General features: G+C 41.3%; 1 protein-coding gene across 7 annotated transcripts in view; it reads left to right on the top strand.

Moving 5' to 3' along the window:
• Window positions 1-12,346, top strand: part of UNC13D (unc-13 homolog D) — a 62,156-nt gene that overhangs the window by 28,978 nt on the left and 20,832 nt on the right. For all 7 annotated transcript variants that reach the window (XM_081935767.1, XM_081935768.1, XM_081935771.1 and 4 more), the window contains 11 exons: window positions 531-648; window positions 1,260-1,384; window positions 2,712-2,802; window positions 3,406-3,462; window positions 4,766-4,863; window positions 6,734-6,785; window positions 7,233-7,363; window positions 8,044-8,164; window positions 9,730-9,873; window positions 11,636-11,734; window positions 11,820-12,026. In XM_081935767.1, coding sequence (XP_081791893.1) covers window positions 531-648; window positions 1,260-1,384; window positions 2,712-2,802; window positions 3,406-3,462; window positions 4,766-4,863; window positions 6,734-6,785; window positions 7,233-7,363; window positions 8,044-8,164; window positions 9,730-9,873; window positions 11,636-11,734; window positions 11,820-12,026 — 1,243 coding nt within the window. The remainder of the gene's footprint in view (window positions 1-530; window positions 649-1,259; window positions 1,385-2,711; window positions 2,803-3,405; window positions 3,463-4,765; window positions 4,864-6,733; window positions 6,786-7,232; window positions 7,364-8,043; window positions 8,165-9,729; window positions 9,874-11,635; window positions 11,735-11,819; window positions 12,027-12,346) is intronic.

Genomic DNA, 12,346 nt, shown 5'->3' with positions numbered 1-12,346 from the left:
TAAATATCTCCTGCATGCTTCCGTTCAAGGCAACATTCTGGAAACCAAAAACTCCTGGCACTTTCTGTCCCTCTTTTTTTAAAAAAAGTTGTGAAGGTTCTTTTCTATTGCCTGAGAGTGTTGTAATTTTATTAAAATTAGGCAGGCATGCCATGAGAACAGGGTTTAGTACTATCCCTAGAATTCCATTCATGAATTCAATAATGTTGACTTTTCTTTTTCAACTGGGATTTCCTTCCTTCTTTCCTACCTCTTGCCTATTGAATGTATGTGATTCCCACAATGGACTTTGCCAAGAACTGCGGGTTACAATTTCTGCTGTTTTTAATTTCTCTTTCTGCAGTATGCATATAAACCAATAAATGTTTCCCAGCAAACTGGCAAAACCAGCCAATTTGACTACATACTGTGCCTAATCTATATAGTTTGGTTAGGTTACTTAATGTGAGGGCTTTTTTTGTTTCTAATTGTACTTTTTGCAGGTTTTTCTTCTGGCGTTTAATGCTGCTTTCCTTCCCTTGTTAACATAGGCACTGGCTGGCTTACAGCAAGCTGTACCAGTTCTTGGAGTTCAACAGCAGCTGCCTGCTCCATCAGATTACCAGCATAGAGTATCAGTGGATTCAAGGCCGATTACGATCTGAGCAGGTAAGAAAGGAAGAGCTGTGGAACTATAGGGTTGGTGGAACATTCTGCTTCAGCTAAAGACATCTTCGGTTCCAACATCAGACACTTATCCATTAGGGGGATTGTATAGGGACGTGATGGTTCAGTGGCTAAGATGCTGAGCTTGTCGATCAGAAAGGTTGGCACTTCAGCAGTTCGAATCCCTAGTGTCACGTAACGGAGTGAGCTCCCATTACTTGTCCCAGCTTCTGCCAACCTAGTAGTTTGAAAGCATGTAAAAATGCAAGTAGAAAAATAGAGACCACCTTTGGTGGGAAGGTAACAGTGTTCCGTGTGCCCTCAGCGTTTAGTCATGCCGGCCACATGACCATGGAGACGTCTTCTAACAGCTCTGGCTCTTCGGCTTTGAAACGGAGATGAGCACTGCCCCCTAGAGTTGGGAACGACTAGCACATATGTGCGAGGGGAACCTTTACCTTTACCTATAGTTTTACAATGCCTATCCGATAATGTGGATTGAAATACATTTCTCTTAGCATAATGCTAGTAGATCTTGATCTTGAAATGATCCAGATATTACCGAGCAGGACTAAGTCTTTTTACATCTATGGCATGTTGATTACTTCCTGCAGACAGCTGAATTGGAAGAATCTTTCCAGTCCTTACTGAACTATGGGATTTCTCTTCTTCAAAGGTTCCGGATCGTCTTCCCACTTTCCTCATCCAAATCTACACAGAGGCTGCAGTCACTGCTCAGGTAAGCTATCAGAAACCTTCTGGGATGCACATAGTCAGAAGAAAAACTACCAACATTTTTCAAGCATGGGTATTCTCTCAGTAGCATTACTGTTTAATTAAGTGGACATAAATCATGAATCATTCAATATACTGATCCTACATTTCCTTCACATAACACCTAAGAATCTGTAAGCCTAATGCATTTATTATGATAGAAGCTTTCATGAACCAAAGCTTGTAGTTTATGCCACGATTCACCCAAATAGCACCAAGAGACAGGAATGTATCTGTCCCTTGGCACCTGTCAAGACTCCTGCGGGGCTATTTCTTTTTGTATTAATGGAAAGAGTGAACAGAAAGCAAACATGAAACAAAAAAAGCATCAGTCTTATTTGTCTGGATTTTGATACTCTATGCAAGATCAATTCTAAACCTCCAGTCACATTAGCAGTTTCCCCAATGAATGGTTCCTCTGCCTTGTCTGAATGAAGGTCAGGTTTGGTGATCTCTATCTTCCAAGAACCACTTTAAAATATGTGTTTGATGGTTCTGCCAGTTCTGTGAAACCAGAAGATGAAAAGAGGAAGAGGCTGAGCTCTCCTTGAGCATAAAAAGCATCAGGTATAGAGAGACGCCTGAAGCACATAAGAAGCAGAGCAAAAATCTCTCCACAGCACTTGCTGAAAGTTTTTCCTACAGAAAAACATGAGGCCTATTATAATGATGTAAACTACAGGGAAGAGGGAATGGCCTTGAAGGACCGGAGGAAGAACTGCAACCAGTCAGGCAATGGTCAGATAAGAGAGTCTTGAGCCCAGATGATGAAAATAACTTGAGAAAATCTCTCGGATAAACCTGTCCCAGTTTACACGAAGATAAAGAAAGGGAGGGAGGAACTACAGCCAGACTTTCAAGATTCCGTTATTACAGTTATTACAATAAAAGTAGTCCTGGCCTACATGTCATTAGCTTCTTAGTTTGGTCTATGTTGTAAGGGCTGACAAATACTGATCTCCATGTCCTTGGAAATCAGGCTTCTGTTTGATCTCTTCATAGTATATCCTAAAGAGAGGGATCAAACAACAATGTTGAGGTCAATAGGAACATAGGAAGCTGCTTTATAGGGGGACACCGATATTTCTTAGTATTGTTCTATGCTGTTTATCAACAAATGTTGTGGTCTTTAGATGTCTTTCTTCTCAGCTCTTCTTACCATTCTCAGTGAATGGATTCAGAATCTTTGCATTTGAGACTGATTAAGAGAAAAGCGGTGGCATCTTTTGCATGGAAAAGAGACTTTTCTCTGAATTGCGTTGGATTTCAGCCATGATTTTCCATCTTCACAGGGTTTTGGTCCAAATGTGTAAAATGAAAGCCTTCAAAGAACTTTGTACTTCGACTCCTGTTCTTGAAGAAATGGTAACGGAGGCACTTAAGGTACAAAGCCATCTCGTTATCTTTGGGATATCTTTTCTCAGGCTTGCAGTTTTGTTTTTAATGCTTTTTGAAGTCTTGAAGGGAATAATGGTGCATAAGCACACCAGCGTGCCTAATGTCCCTGTCCTAATTTTCCCTTGTATTCGTATTTATTTCATGTATTCATAATCATGTCTATACTTGTATCTGTTATGCTTGACAAACAAAAAACAAAAAAACAAAAAAATAAAAGTTTTAGTTTAGTTTCCTTGTCAAAATTCACCACCTGGATTTACACACAGTCCTCTTTATGGAGAAATCCACAGTTCTATTTTTCTTCAGCTACAGACGATGTTTCACAGAATGCTCTGAAGATCTAACTTGGAACTCAGGCCCTCTACTCTTGGACCTCTGCTAAATTATATAGTCTCTCTCTGTCTCTCTGTCTCTCTCTCTCTCTCTTATCTATCTATCTAACTATCTATCTATCTATCTATCTATCTATCTATCTATCTATCTATCCAGATAAGACCAATGTCTGCCTTAATGTATGCGTAGGTTTTAATATGCAGAGAAGCATAGGGAAGACTATTGTGTAACTTATTCGCTTGCCTATTTTCTCAGACTGGAACAGTAGAGTGGTTTTACATGAAGAAGCAGCACTTGAAGCCAATGGTAAAGGTATGTTACATTCGAGCAAAGTTTATGTTAGAATCTTCCAGAGGTTGTTGAATTGTGTTTCCTATTGATTCTAGAAGGGCATATCATTGGCATTTGCAAAACATCTGCTAGCCCAGCCAGGATAAAAATGCTCCTGTATTATATCTTGTATCTGTGCAATCATACTAATCTGTACAACAATTTTGGATAAAGACCACGACAACATTTTCCTCCCAAACACACAGATATGACTGCTGTAGCTTGACTTTAGATAAGGAGTTTACATTTGTCAAAATCAGGACATAGCTGGTTGCGTCCCTCTGATAAAGCCACATGAGCATGTGTTATCATGAACATGCAACTGTATAGATCTTTCCTAGAACAATGAAGCATACTTAGTAGTCCTGAACTATATTCTCACAAAAAAGGGGAAAAAAACCGTAGCTGTTTTAACAGCTGGTTGGAAAGCAACTCTGCAGGGTACAGTGGGACCTCTGGTGCCGGCTGTAATCCATTCCAGGACTTCGGTCGGCACCTGATTTGTTCGTGACCAGAAGCAAGACCGATTGTGCATGTGCGCGCAGAAAGGGAAATCACTGCAGCAGGGAAAATCGCCACGGCTGGGTTTATTCAGCACTGGAGGATGTGTCGTGACCTGAATGCAACATTTAGTGGATTTTCTGGTCGGCATCCGAATTGTTTGTGGTCTGAGCCGTTCGGGACTTGAAGTCCCACTATAAATGACAGAACCTTTATTTTACAGCACTGTGTTACAAAAGAATAAAAATAAATAATTAGAATATCAGTCCCTTGTATGTGGAGTAGCATATAATTCCTAATGTCAATAACAGAGAAAACGCTTGGCTAAGGTCCCACAATAGCATTTCTTGCTCTCTTAATTAGAAGAGGTAATTTGGCTCTAATCACCACCGTCCCTTGCCATTTAAGCCTCCTGATTGCTTTTAGTATTCTTGCTCTTCCTACTTTTCTCAGATCATGAAGTTTGAAGTTATGTCAGAATGATATCAGCTGAAATTGAGAACTCCACTTTTGGGCCAGACCCTTCTATAACATGAAAAATCAGTTTGTACTGTTCAGGACACCTCTGAGTAAAGTAAGCCAACTTCTCTAACCCCAAGAACTACCACTGAGGAATGGCAACATAGCAACACGTGGCAGAAGAGTGAAACAGCCTCTTGCCCCAGAGAAATAGTGTGGAAATCTAGGAGAAGTTCATTAGTCTGAAAGTGTCTTGGTTTTGGGGAGAAACAAAGCTCATGCTAGATCTCTACCCCTGTTTCTCTTTTTTCTATCCATTCCATAGACAATGGAGGAATGTGGCAAAGCTCTGGTCTGTCTTCTTCTGGAGGTGAATGCAGATCTCCAGGAGTGTCTCAAAACCTGGAACAAATATTTCATCAGGCAAGTCTCTGAAGGAAATTTTTTTCTTCTTTCCCAGCTTGGCCAATTGGTCGCAAACTGCTTCTTCAAATGTTTTGTTGTTATTGTTAGTTGTTAGTTGTGAAGTCGTGTCCGACCCATCGTGACCCCATGGACAACGTTCCTCCAGGCCTTCCTGTCCTCTACCATCCTCTGGAGTCCATTTAAGCTCACGCCTACTGTTTCAGTGTACGCATGCATCTTAGCGCCTCCGCGAGCCTCCCTGATGCTCCAGCTGCTCCATGGAGCATCGCGCAGGTGCTGTACGCGCCATGCGCGGAAGCCTTAAAAGACAGGTAGGGAGCTCGGGTAGACCCTCTGGAGCACCGTACTGGAATGGTATCCGATGCTCTGGGCAGGCTCCGGTATGCCCATACCCGGGCGTACCGCCTGCAACCCACCACTGGTTGATCTCCTCTAGGACTGACCAGTTTGATCGCCTTGCAGTCCAAGGGACTCACAGGAGTCTTCTCCAGCACCATAGTTCAAAGACCTCCATTCTTTGGTGCTCAGCCTTTCTTATGGTCCAACTTTCATAGCCATACATTGCAACTGGGATGTTTAGGTAACTTCTAAGGCCATAGAGACTTGCTACCAAAGTGAGTGGATGAGGCCAGATCACAGAAGTGATAAGACAACAAGCTGAGCGAGTATAAAATTCCACTCTAATGATAAGGTTTTATTCCCAGAGGATTTAGATGTTGTGTATTCCAGTTAAATAAATGCACATTTTAATACATGTGTCTGTTGGCTTAAAGAAGAAAGTAATAATAAAACTGGTTAGGTCAAACCTCTGTGCAGTATTTACTGCACTAGGAATTTTCCTGTGGTTATTTAGAGACTTTTACCAATCTATTTCCCTGCTCATCAACTATTTTTATTGGGTGGATTATTTTAATGCTGGCATTGAGAAGATAAACCTCTAGTTCTCTTTTTATCCTCCCAAGTAGGCTTGGGAATCAGCAAGTCAGCAAATTTTCAACTTCCTAGTTGTCTTCCTTGTTGCCAATTATGAGAATTCAGCTAACAATATTGATGCTGGTTCTGGGTTGCCTCTGAGCTGTCATAGTTACTGATCAGTTATATATGGATGCCTCATTTAAATTACCTCGCCTGGACTACTGCAATGCTCTCTACATGGGGCTGCCCTTGAAGAGCATCCGGAGGCTTCAGCTGGTCCAGAATGCGGCTGCGCGGGTTGTCATGGGGGTACCTAGGTGCTCCCATGTCACACCCCTTTTAGGCGGCCTGCACTGGTTGCTGGTTGTTTTCCGGGTGCGATTCAAGGTATTAATTATGACCTTTAAAGCACTCCATGGCTTAGGCCCAGGGTACCTGCGAGACCACCTACTGCCACCAGTAGCCTCCCACCGTCCAGTACGATCCCACAGAGTTGACCTCCTCAGGGTGCCGTCGGCCAGACAGTGTCGGCTGGTGACCCCCAGGGGGAAAGCCTTCTCTGTGGGAGCGCCTTCCCTCTGGAATGAGCTACCCCCGGAGCTTCGCATAATCCCTGACCTCCAGTCCTTCCGACGCGCCCTTAAAAGTTGGCTTTTCCAGCAAGCCGGCCTGGCCTGTTAATTTTAACTCATTTTAAATCTATTGTCTTTTAAATTCGGTTTGGTTTTTTGGATATGGATTTAATCTTTTTTTTTTAACTTTTGGGATGTGTGTTTTTTAATGTTGTACGCCGCCCTGAGTCCTTTTGGAGAAGGGTGGCATATAAATCCAAATAAACATAAACATAAACAAACATACCTAGTGCTATTAGCTTTAATACATAAAGATAAACCTAACAGATAAAACCCATGAGAAAATTTCTGATCGTGTCTTTCTCCTTCCTCCAATACAGCACCGTGAAAGTAGATCTTTTCTCAATTGCATATCTTCAAATGCAGGAACTGGTGAGTAGCTCTTTCACTGCTTTGTATCAAAGAGGACCTCAGGCTTATATCTAACAGCAAGGCAGAAGATACTGGGGGAAATGACTAGTGGATGAATAATCCAATTACTTCAGAATTTCTAAGGCAGCTTTCTTCAATAGTGATGCCATCGAGATGTGCAGACTTACACATCTTGTCAGTGATGGTTATATTGGCTAGAGAGTTCTAGAAGCAAAGTCTATATATCTGGAGTGCACCCAGAATGAGGAAAAAAACAGGAATTCATCTTTGAATTAGCCACTCAACTCAGTGGTGAGGATTCATCAGTCTCACTTTAACGATGAGCCTAGTTCCTGAGCCAGTTTTTGCAGATTTCTATTCAGGGCCAACTAGTGGTATCTTTCTGATTCAATTTCAGTGTATCAACCCCAAAACCTGATCCATTATACCCTTTTTATGCTCCTGCAGGTTTCTTGTTATGTCAAAGAGCAGCTGAGCAAGATTGACAGTGGCATGTCCCAATTAACAGCAGAAAGTCTTTTCCAACTTTATCTCAGCATGAAGGATTTCTATCACATGAAGGATTTTGTGTGCAGCAGGTGTTTATCTCTGCAGAGGACAACACTTTGCCTTCAGTCTTTAGGCTGTTTTATACATTATGGTTGTTGTTTTGAGATTGCGCTTATAATGTATTGTTGCCATTGAATCCTCAGTGCCCAAACTGTGGCCTGATTCACTGACAAAATGTGGTTTGTTTGGGTTTGAGTTAACGTGACTTGCAAGCACTGCTTAAGCATAGTGAGCTGTATAGCCTAATTATGATTTATTTGGTAAAATACTATTAAACAAGCAAATAACAATAGCACTTAGACTTATATACCGCTTCACAGTGCTTTCCAGCCCTCACTAAGCAGTTTACAGAGTCATCCTATTGCCCCCAACAATCTGAGTCCTCATTTAACCCACCTTGGAAGGCTGAATCAACCTTGAGCCTGGTGAGATTTAAACTGCCAAATTGCAGGCAGCCAGCAATCGGCAGAAGTAGCCTGCAGTACTGCATTCTAACCACTGCACTACTACGGCTCTTGTTTAGCATGTGATGTGAACTCTTCTGTAGATGAATTGCTGACTGTTTATAACCAATGAGGATCTGTTGAGACAGATTTGTGATTGGTCACCACAACAAAAATATTCTTTAGAGAAAAACTAAGTTGAATGTTTGGGAAATAAAAAATAAGTTTCTCATGAGATACAAACGACTTTTATTTCCTATTTCCAGGGATACCCCTCTGGCATTGACTGGTTTCCACCTATGGTTTAAAGAAGCCATCCCCTTGTGGTTACAGAAGACCTACACAATAGCTTTAGAAAGGACCCAAAGAGCCATCCAAGTGGACCAGGTAATCCCACTCAGAAAGGAAAGCATTGCTCAATTGTTTTATCTTCCCTGTGTTTCTTGGAGGAGGTTTTTCTGCCTTCATACATTTAATCGTTGGTGTATATTATGTAGCACCTTCATAGTAGCCCCTGATACTACCATCACTTAATTCTGTCTGTGGATTAACAAGTAGGATAGTATAGTATAGTATAGTAAAGGATAGGATAGGATAGGATAGGATAGGATAGGATAGGATAGGATAGGATAGGATAGGATAGAATAGAATAGAATTCTTTATTGGCCAAGTGTGATTGGACACAAAAGGAATTTGTCTTTGGTGTATGTGCTATCAGTATACGTAAGAATAAAATATATTCATCAAGAATAAAAAGATACAACACTTAGTCAAGGTTACTAATAAGCTATCAAATCATATTAAGAAACAATAAAAACAATATTTGAAAGATACAAGCAACATGGTTATAGTAATAATTGGAAGATATAGATTTTAGTAAGGAAGAGAAGAAGAATAGTAATACAGTTTTAGTAAATTATTTGACAGTGTTGTGGGAATTCGTTGTTAAGCAGAGCGATGGCATTCAGGGAAAAACTGTCTTTGTGTCTAGCTGCTTTGGTGTGCAGTGACCTATGGTGTCGTTTTGAGGGTAGAAGTTGAAACAAATTATGTCCAGGATGTGAGAGGTCTGTGGATATTTTCACAGTCCTCTTTTTGACTCGTGCAGCATCCAGGTCCTCAATGGAATAAAAGTTGTGAATTATATTGTGTGTATAATTTTTGCAGATAAGCAGATATCTTAAAATGAATGATTTGCTAGCATATCTTAATCCACTCTGACACCTGTGGTTGGCAATTATGGAATTATCTGAATCTGAATAATAATCCAGCAATGAATTCAGCAATTTGAGTTTACATCTGATCCACATAAAATTCATTGAGTATATATCAGGTCCTTTCAACTAGTTACTTTGTTCACATAGGTGGCACAAGCTAATTATCATTTCATGATGCCTATGTGGTTCAGATAAAGACACAATGCTACTTTAGTTACGCAAACTGATGTTCATTCTTATGAGATATTTTAAAAGAATATTGTCCAACTCAGATAATTGTCAATTATTGTTTCTATTCTTTGACTCTTTCACCTTGAGATTTCTCAAACAACAACAGAAAAGATGGCATGTTTTTTTAATATAGTATATATTAATGGAAGGTTAAAAAAAAGTGCAAAGATGCTTTCCCCATAAGCATACTGGAGGCCTTTGTAGCAGAAAGGTTACCCTTTCAGGCATCTCCGCACAGAATTGCTATGTGACATTTCTAAAAACAAAACAAAACACCCCAAAAGTCTGATTGCTCCATGTACTGATCAAATTGAAGATACAATGTTCTGGGTCAAGTTATTGAAAGAAGGGAAATTCAAGTGTTAAAACACCATTGTCTGTCTAGGATATTCAGGTCCAAAAAACTCCAACCGAAGCCAAAAGCTCATCCTGTAACATTCCAGATTAAATTCTGACTCGAATAACCTGATGTTGCTCCCTCTCTCTGGTTTTATTTCTATTCAGTTAACACCACTGGGAGAATTGAATAAACACAGTACATCCATCGTTGACCTATCTACTTGCTATGCTCAGATGGTGAAGACATGGCAACAGTTGGATTGGCCTGACCCCGAGGAGGCCTTTATGATCATGGTGAAATTTGTCGAGGTATGTATAAAATAAGGAAGATCAGATCGTTCTAATCTGTGCCAGAAGTCACTTCTGTCCCAGTTTGTATTAAGTCTAAGAAAATTCAGTATAAAAATCAGATCTTGTGTGATCTGGGTACTTGCCATCATTATTTCTGGATGGGGTAGAACTGGCTGCAATTGGAGCAACTTCTGGACTCCATGTGTCTGAAGAACAGATTAAATCTGTGATTAGGAGTTTTTTTTGCAGAAATTCAATTTGTGTGTGAATTGCACTTCTTCCTGCATTGGGAGGCCTTGTGCATGGTCACTTACACTGGTCATTTACACTTACAACCTATAAGTGACCAGTGTAAGTTCATGGTCACTTACACTTACATGGTCACCAGAGGTGGGTTGCTGCTGAACCAGTAGTAGCGGTGGCGGGAGGCTCCGCACCCATGCATGCGCAGAAGCATCGCACGCATGCACAAGCACACACTACAAACCGGTAGTAAAACGATTAGCAATCAACCTTTGATGGTCACTTCCTCCACTAAGTTCATGGTTACTTAGTCATTTCTTCTCCAAATTACTGCAATACGCTATACATAGGTTTGCTTTAGAAAACTTCTTGGAATTTGCAGCCATTCCTGAATACGATGCCAGACGTAGTTATGGGTGTAATTCAGTATGACCATGTAACACCATCGCTTTGTGAGCTACGTTGGCTCTGACAAAGGCTTCTGGGTGCATTTCAAAGCATAGTTTTTTTACCTACAAAACTTTTCATGGTACAGAGTTATTTACAGAATTGCTTGTCTACATTTCTGTTTGTCTCACAAGAGGCAGCAGAGTGGTCATGACCATTAGATATTAGAAAGAAGGAAAAAATGGTTTTGCAAGCCAGATCTCATTAATGTCAGCTCTGGCAAGCCCAGAGCTGCCATTCAGGGGAGAAGACTGGGCCAGCTGCCAAGACTCACCTTCCCTCCTCTGCAAGCTGAAGAAACTACAAAGCTAACAATCCATGATTAATTGCCAGGTGGTTTTTGCTCTGGGTCACAAGGTGATGGGTGTGCGCATGCGTGGGGTACGGTTTATCTTAATTACCAATGTAGCTATAAAAGGTGGTGGGAAGCACAGGGTGGCAACTCTGACAATTTATTCATTGCCTTAGTGCTTTGTTGGTCAGTTCATGCCGAAGGAAGAATACAAACTGCATTTACAAACCGTTTCTGTGTTTGGCTGGTTTCATTAACCCTTTGGAACCTGACAATTAATATGCTTTTTACCATGCTTCCCCCAAAAATTGTATTATTCTACTGAATATTATGCTTGTGCTCAAAATCTTCTAAAATATTATTAGTGATATGTCTTCCTACCAGGGATTTTGTTTTGCACAGGAATGAGATAAGTGGAATTACGCATAATTAAAGACTTAATATATTCAGGGAATGTGCCAATCAAGCAACACCAAAAGTTATGTTATTTATCCTTCACACCACCACCACCACGGCTTTTTTTTTTCACTGAAGAACAAAGCGCAAATTTGTTTTCTTAGAGTGGGAGGAAGACTGGTGGAATTGCAGCATTAGAAGATTAGAACCTCTGAATTCAGAGCCTGCTTCATTCCACTTGTATGACTCAGTCATCACTGATGCTTCCTTATAGAAGAGCCAGCTGTGATTGACCATATTGTACATTGTAGGGATCAAAGGCAGTCAAGTGTCCTTGGAGGATGAAGCGAAGCCTACGGCATTGACCGATCAGTGACAGTTTTCTCTTTTCTGACTTCTTAGGACACATGTAAAATTGCTCAGATGTACTGTCAGATGATCAAAGCAAGGGCAGAGGAATTGTCTTCCAATCAAAGCGAGGCAGGCCAAGCAGCAAATAGAGTAAGTGGGAGAGCCAGATGTTGGGTACAAGAAACAAGGTTGAACACAAGGATTGACTTGATTCTACTTTCCTCCCATCCTCCAGCTCTGTGTTGTGGTGAATAACATTGAGCAGCTCCGGATGATGATCCTGAAGTTGCCCAAACAGCTGAACTGGGCATACTTGGAACAGAACACTGGACCTGTCATTACCCCAGAGCAGATCCAGCACACGCTGCATCAACAGCTTCAGGCTTCTGTTTCCTGCCTCAACAATGAGATCCGAGTAGTGGTGCAGACTCTGGCGATCAAAGTAACCTCACAGGCTCAGTCTTCCACTTTTCCTTCAGCAGTAGAAAAGGGTCAGGGGAGGAGCATGCCAGGGGCAAAGTATCATCCCACATCTGTTTGGGCTGCTTCATATAGGGAACTTCTGGCTCTTCAGAGGGGTCTAGGACTGTTCGCCTTGTACCCTTCGCCGCCACTTGTTCACCACCAGGGTTTTGCTCCCAGCCATTAACCCTTACCATTTGTCCTCCACTGATATGACCCTAGCTGTTCATGCTGGCCAATGGGCCCCAGCCTCTTCCATCTCAGGCCCTTCGTCATGGCCGATTTGGTGAAATACTGTTC

This window comes from Natrix helvetica (assembly GCF_964273705.1).
Source record: "Natrix helvetica genome assembly, chromosome: 1".
NCBI lineage: Eukaryota > Metazoa > Chordata > Lepidosauria > Squamata > Natricidae > Natrix > Natrix helvetica.
This window is presented reverse-complemented; position numbering and strand designations above follow the sequence as displayed.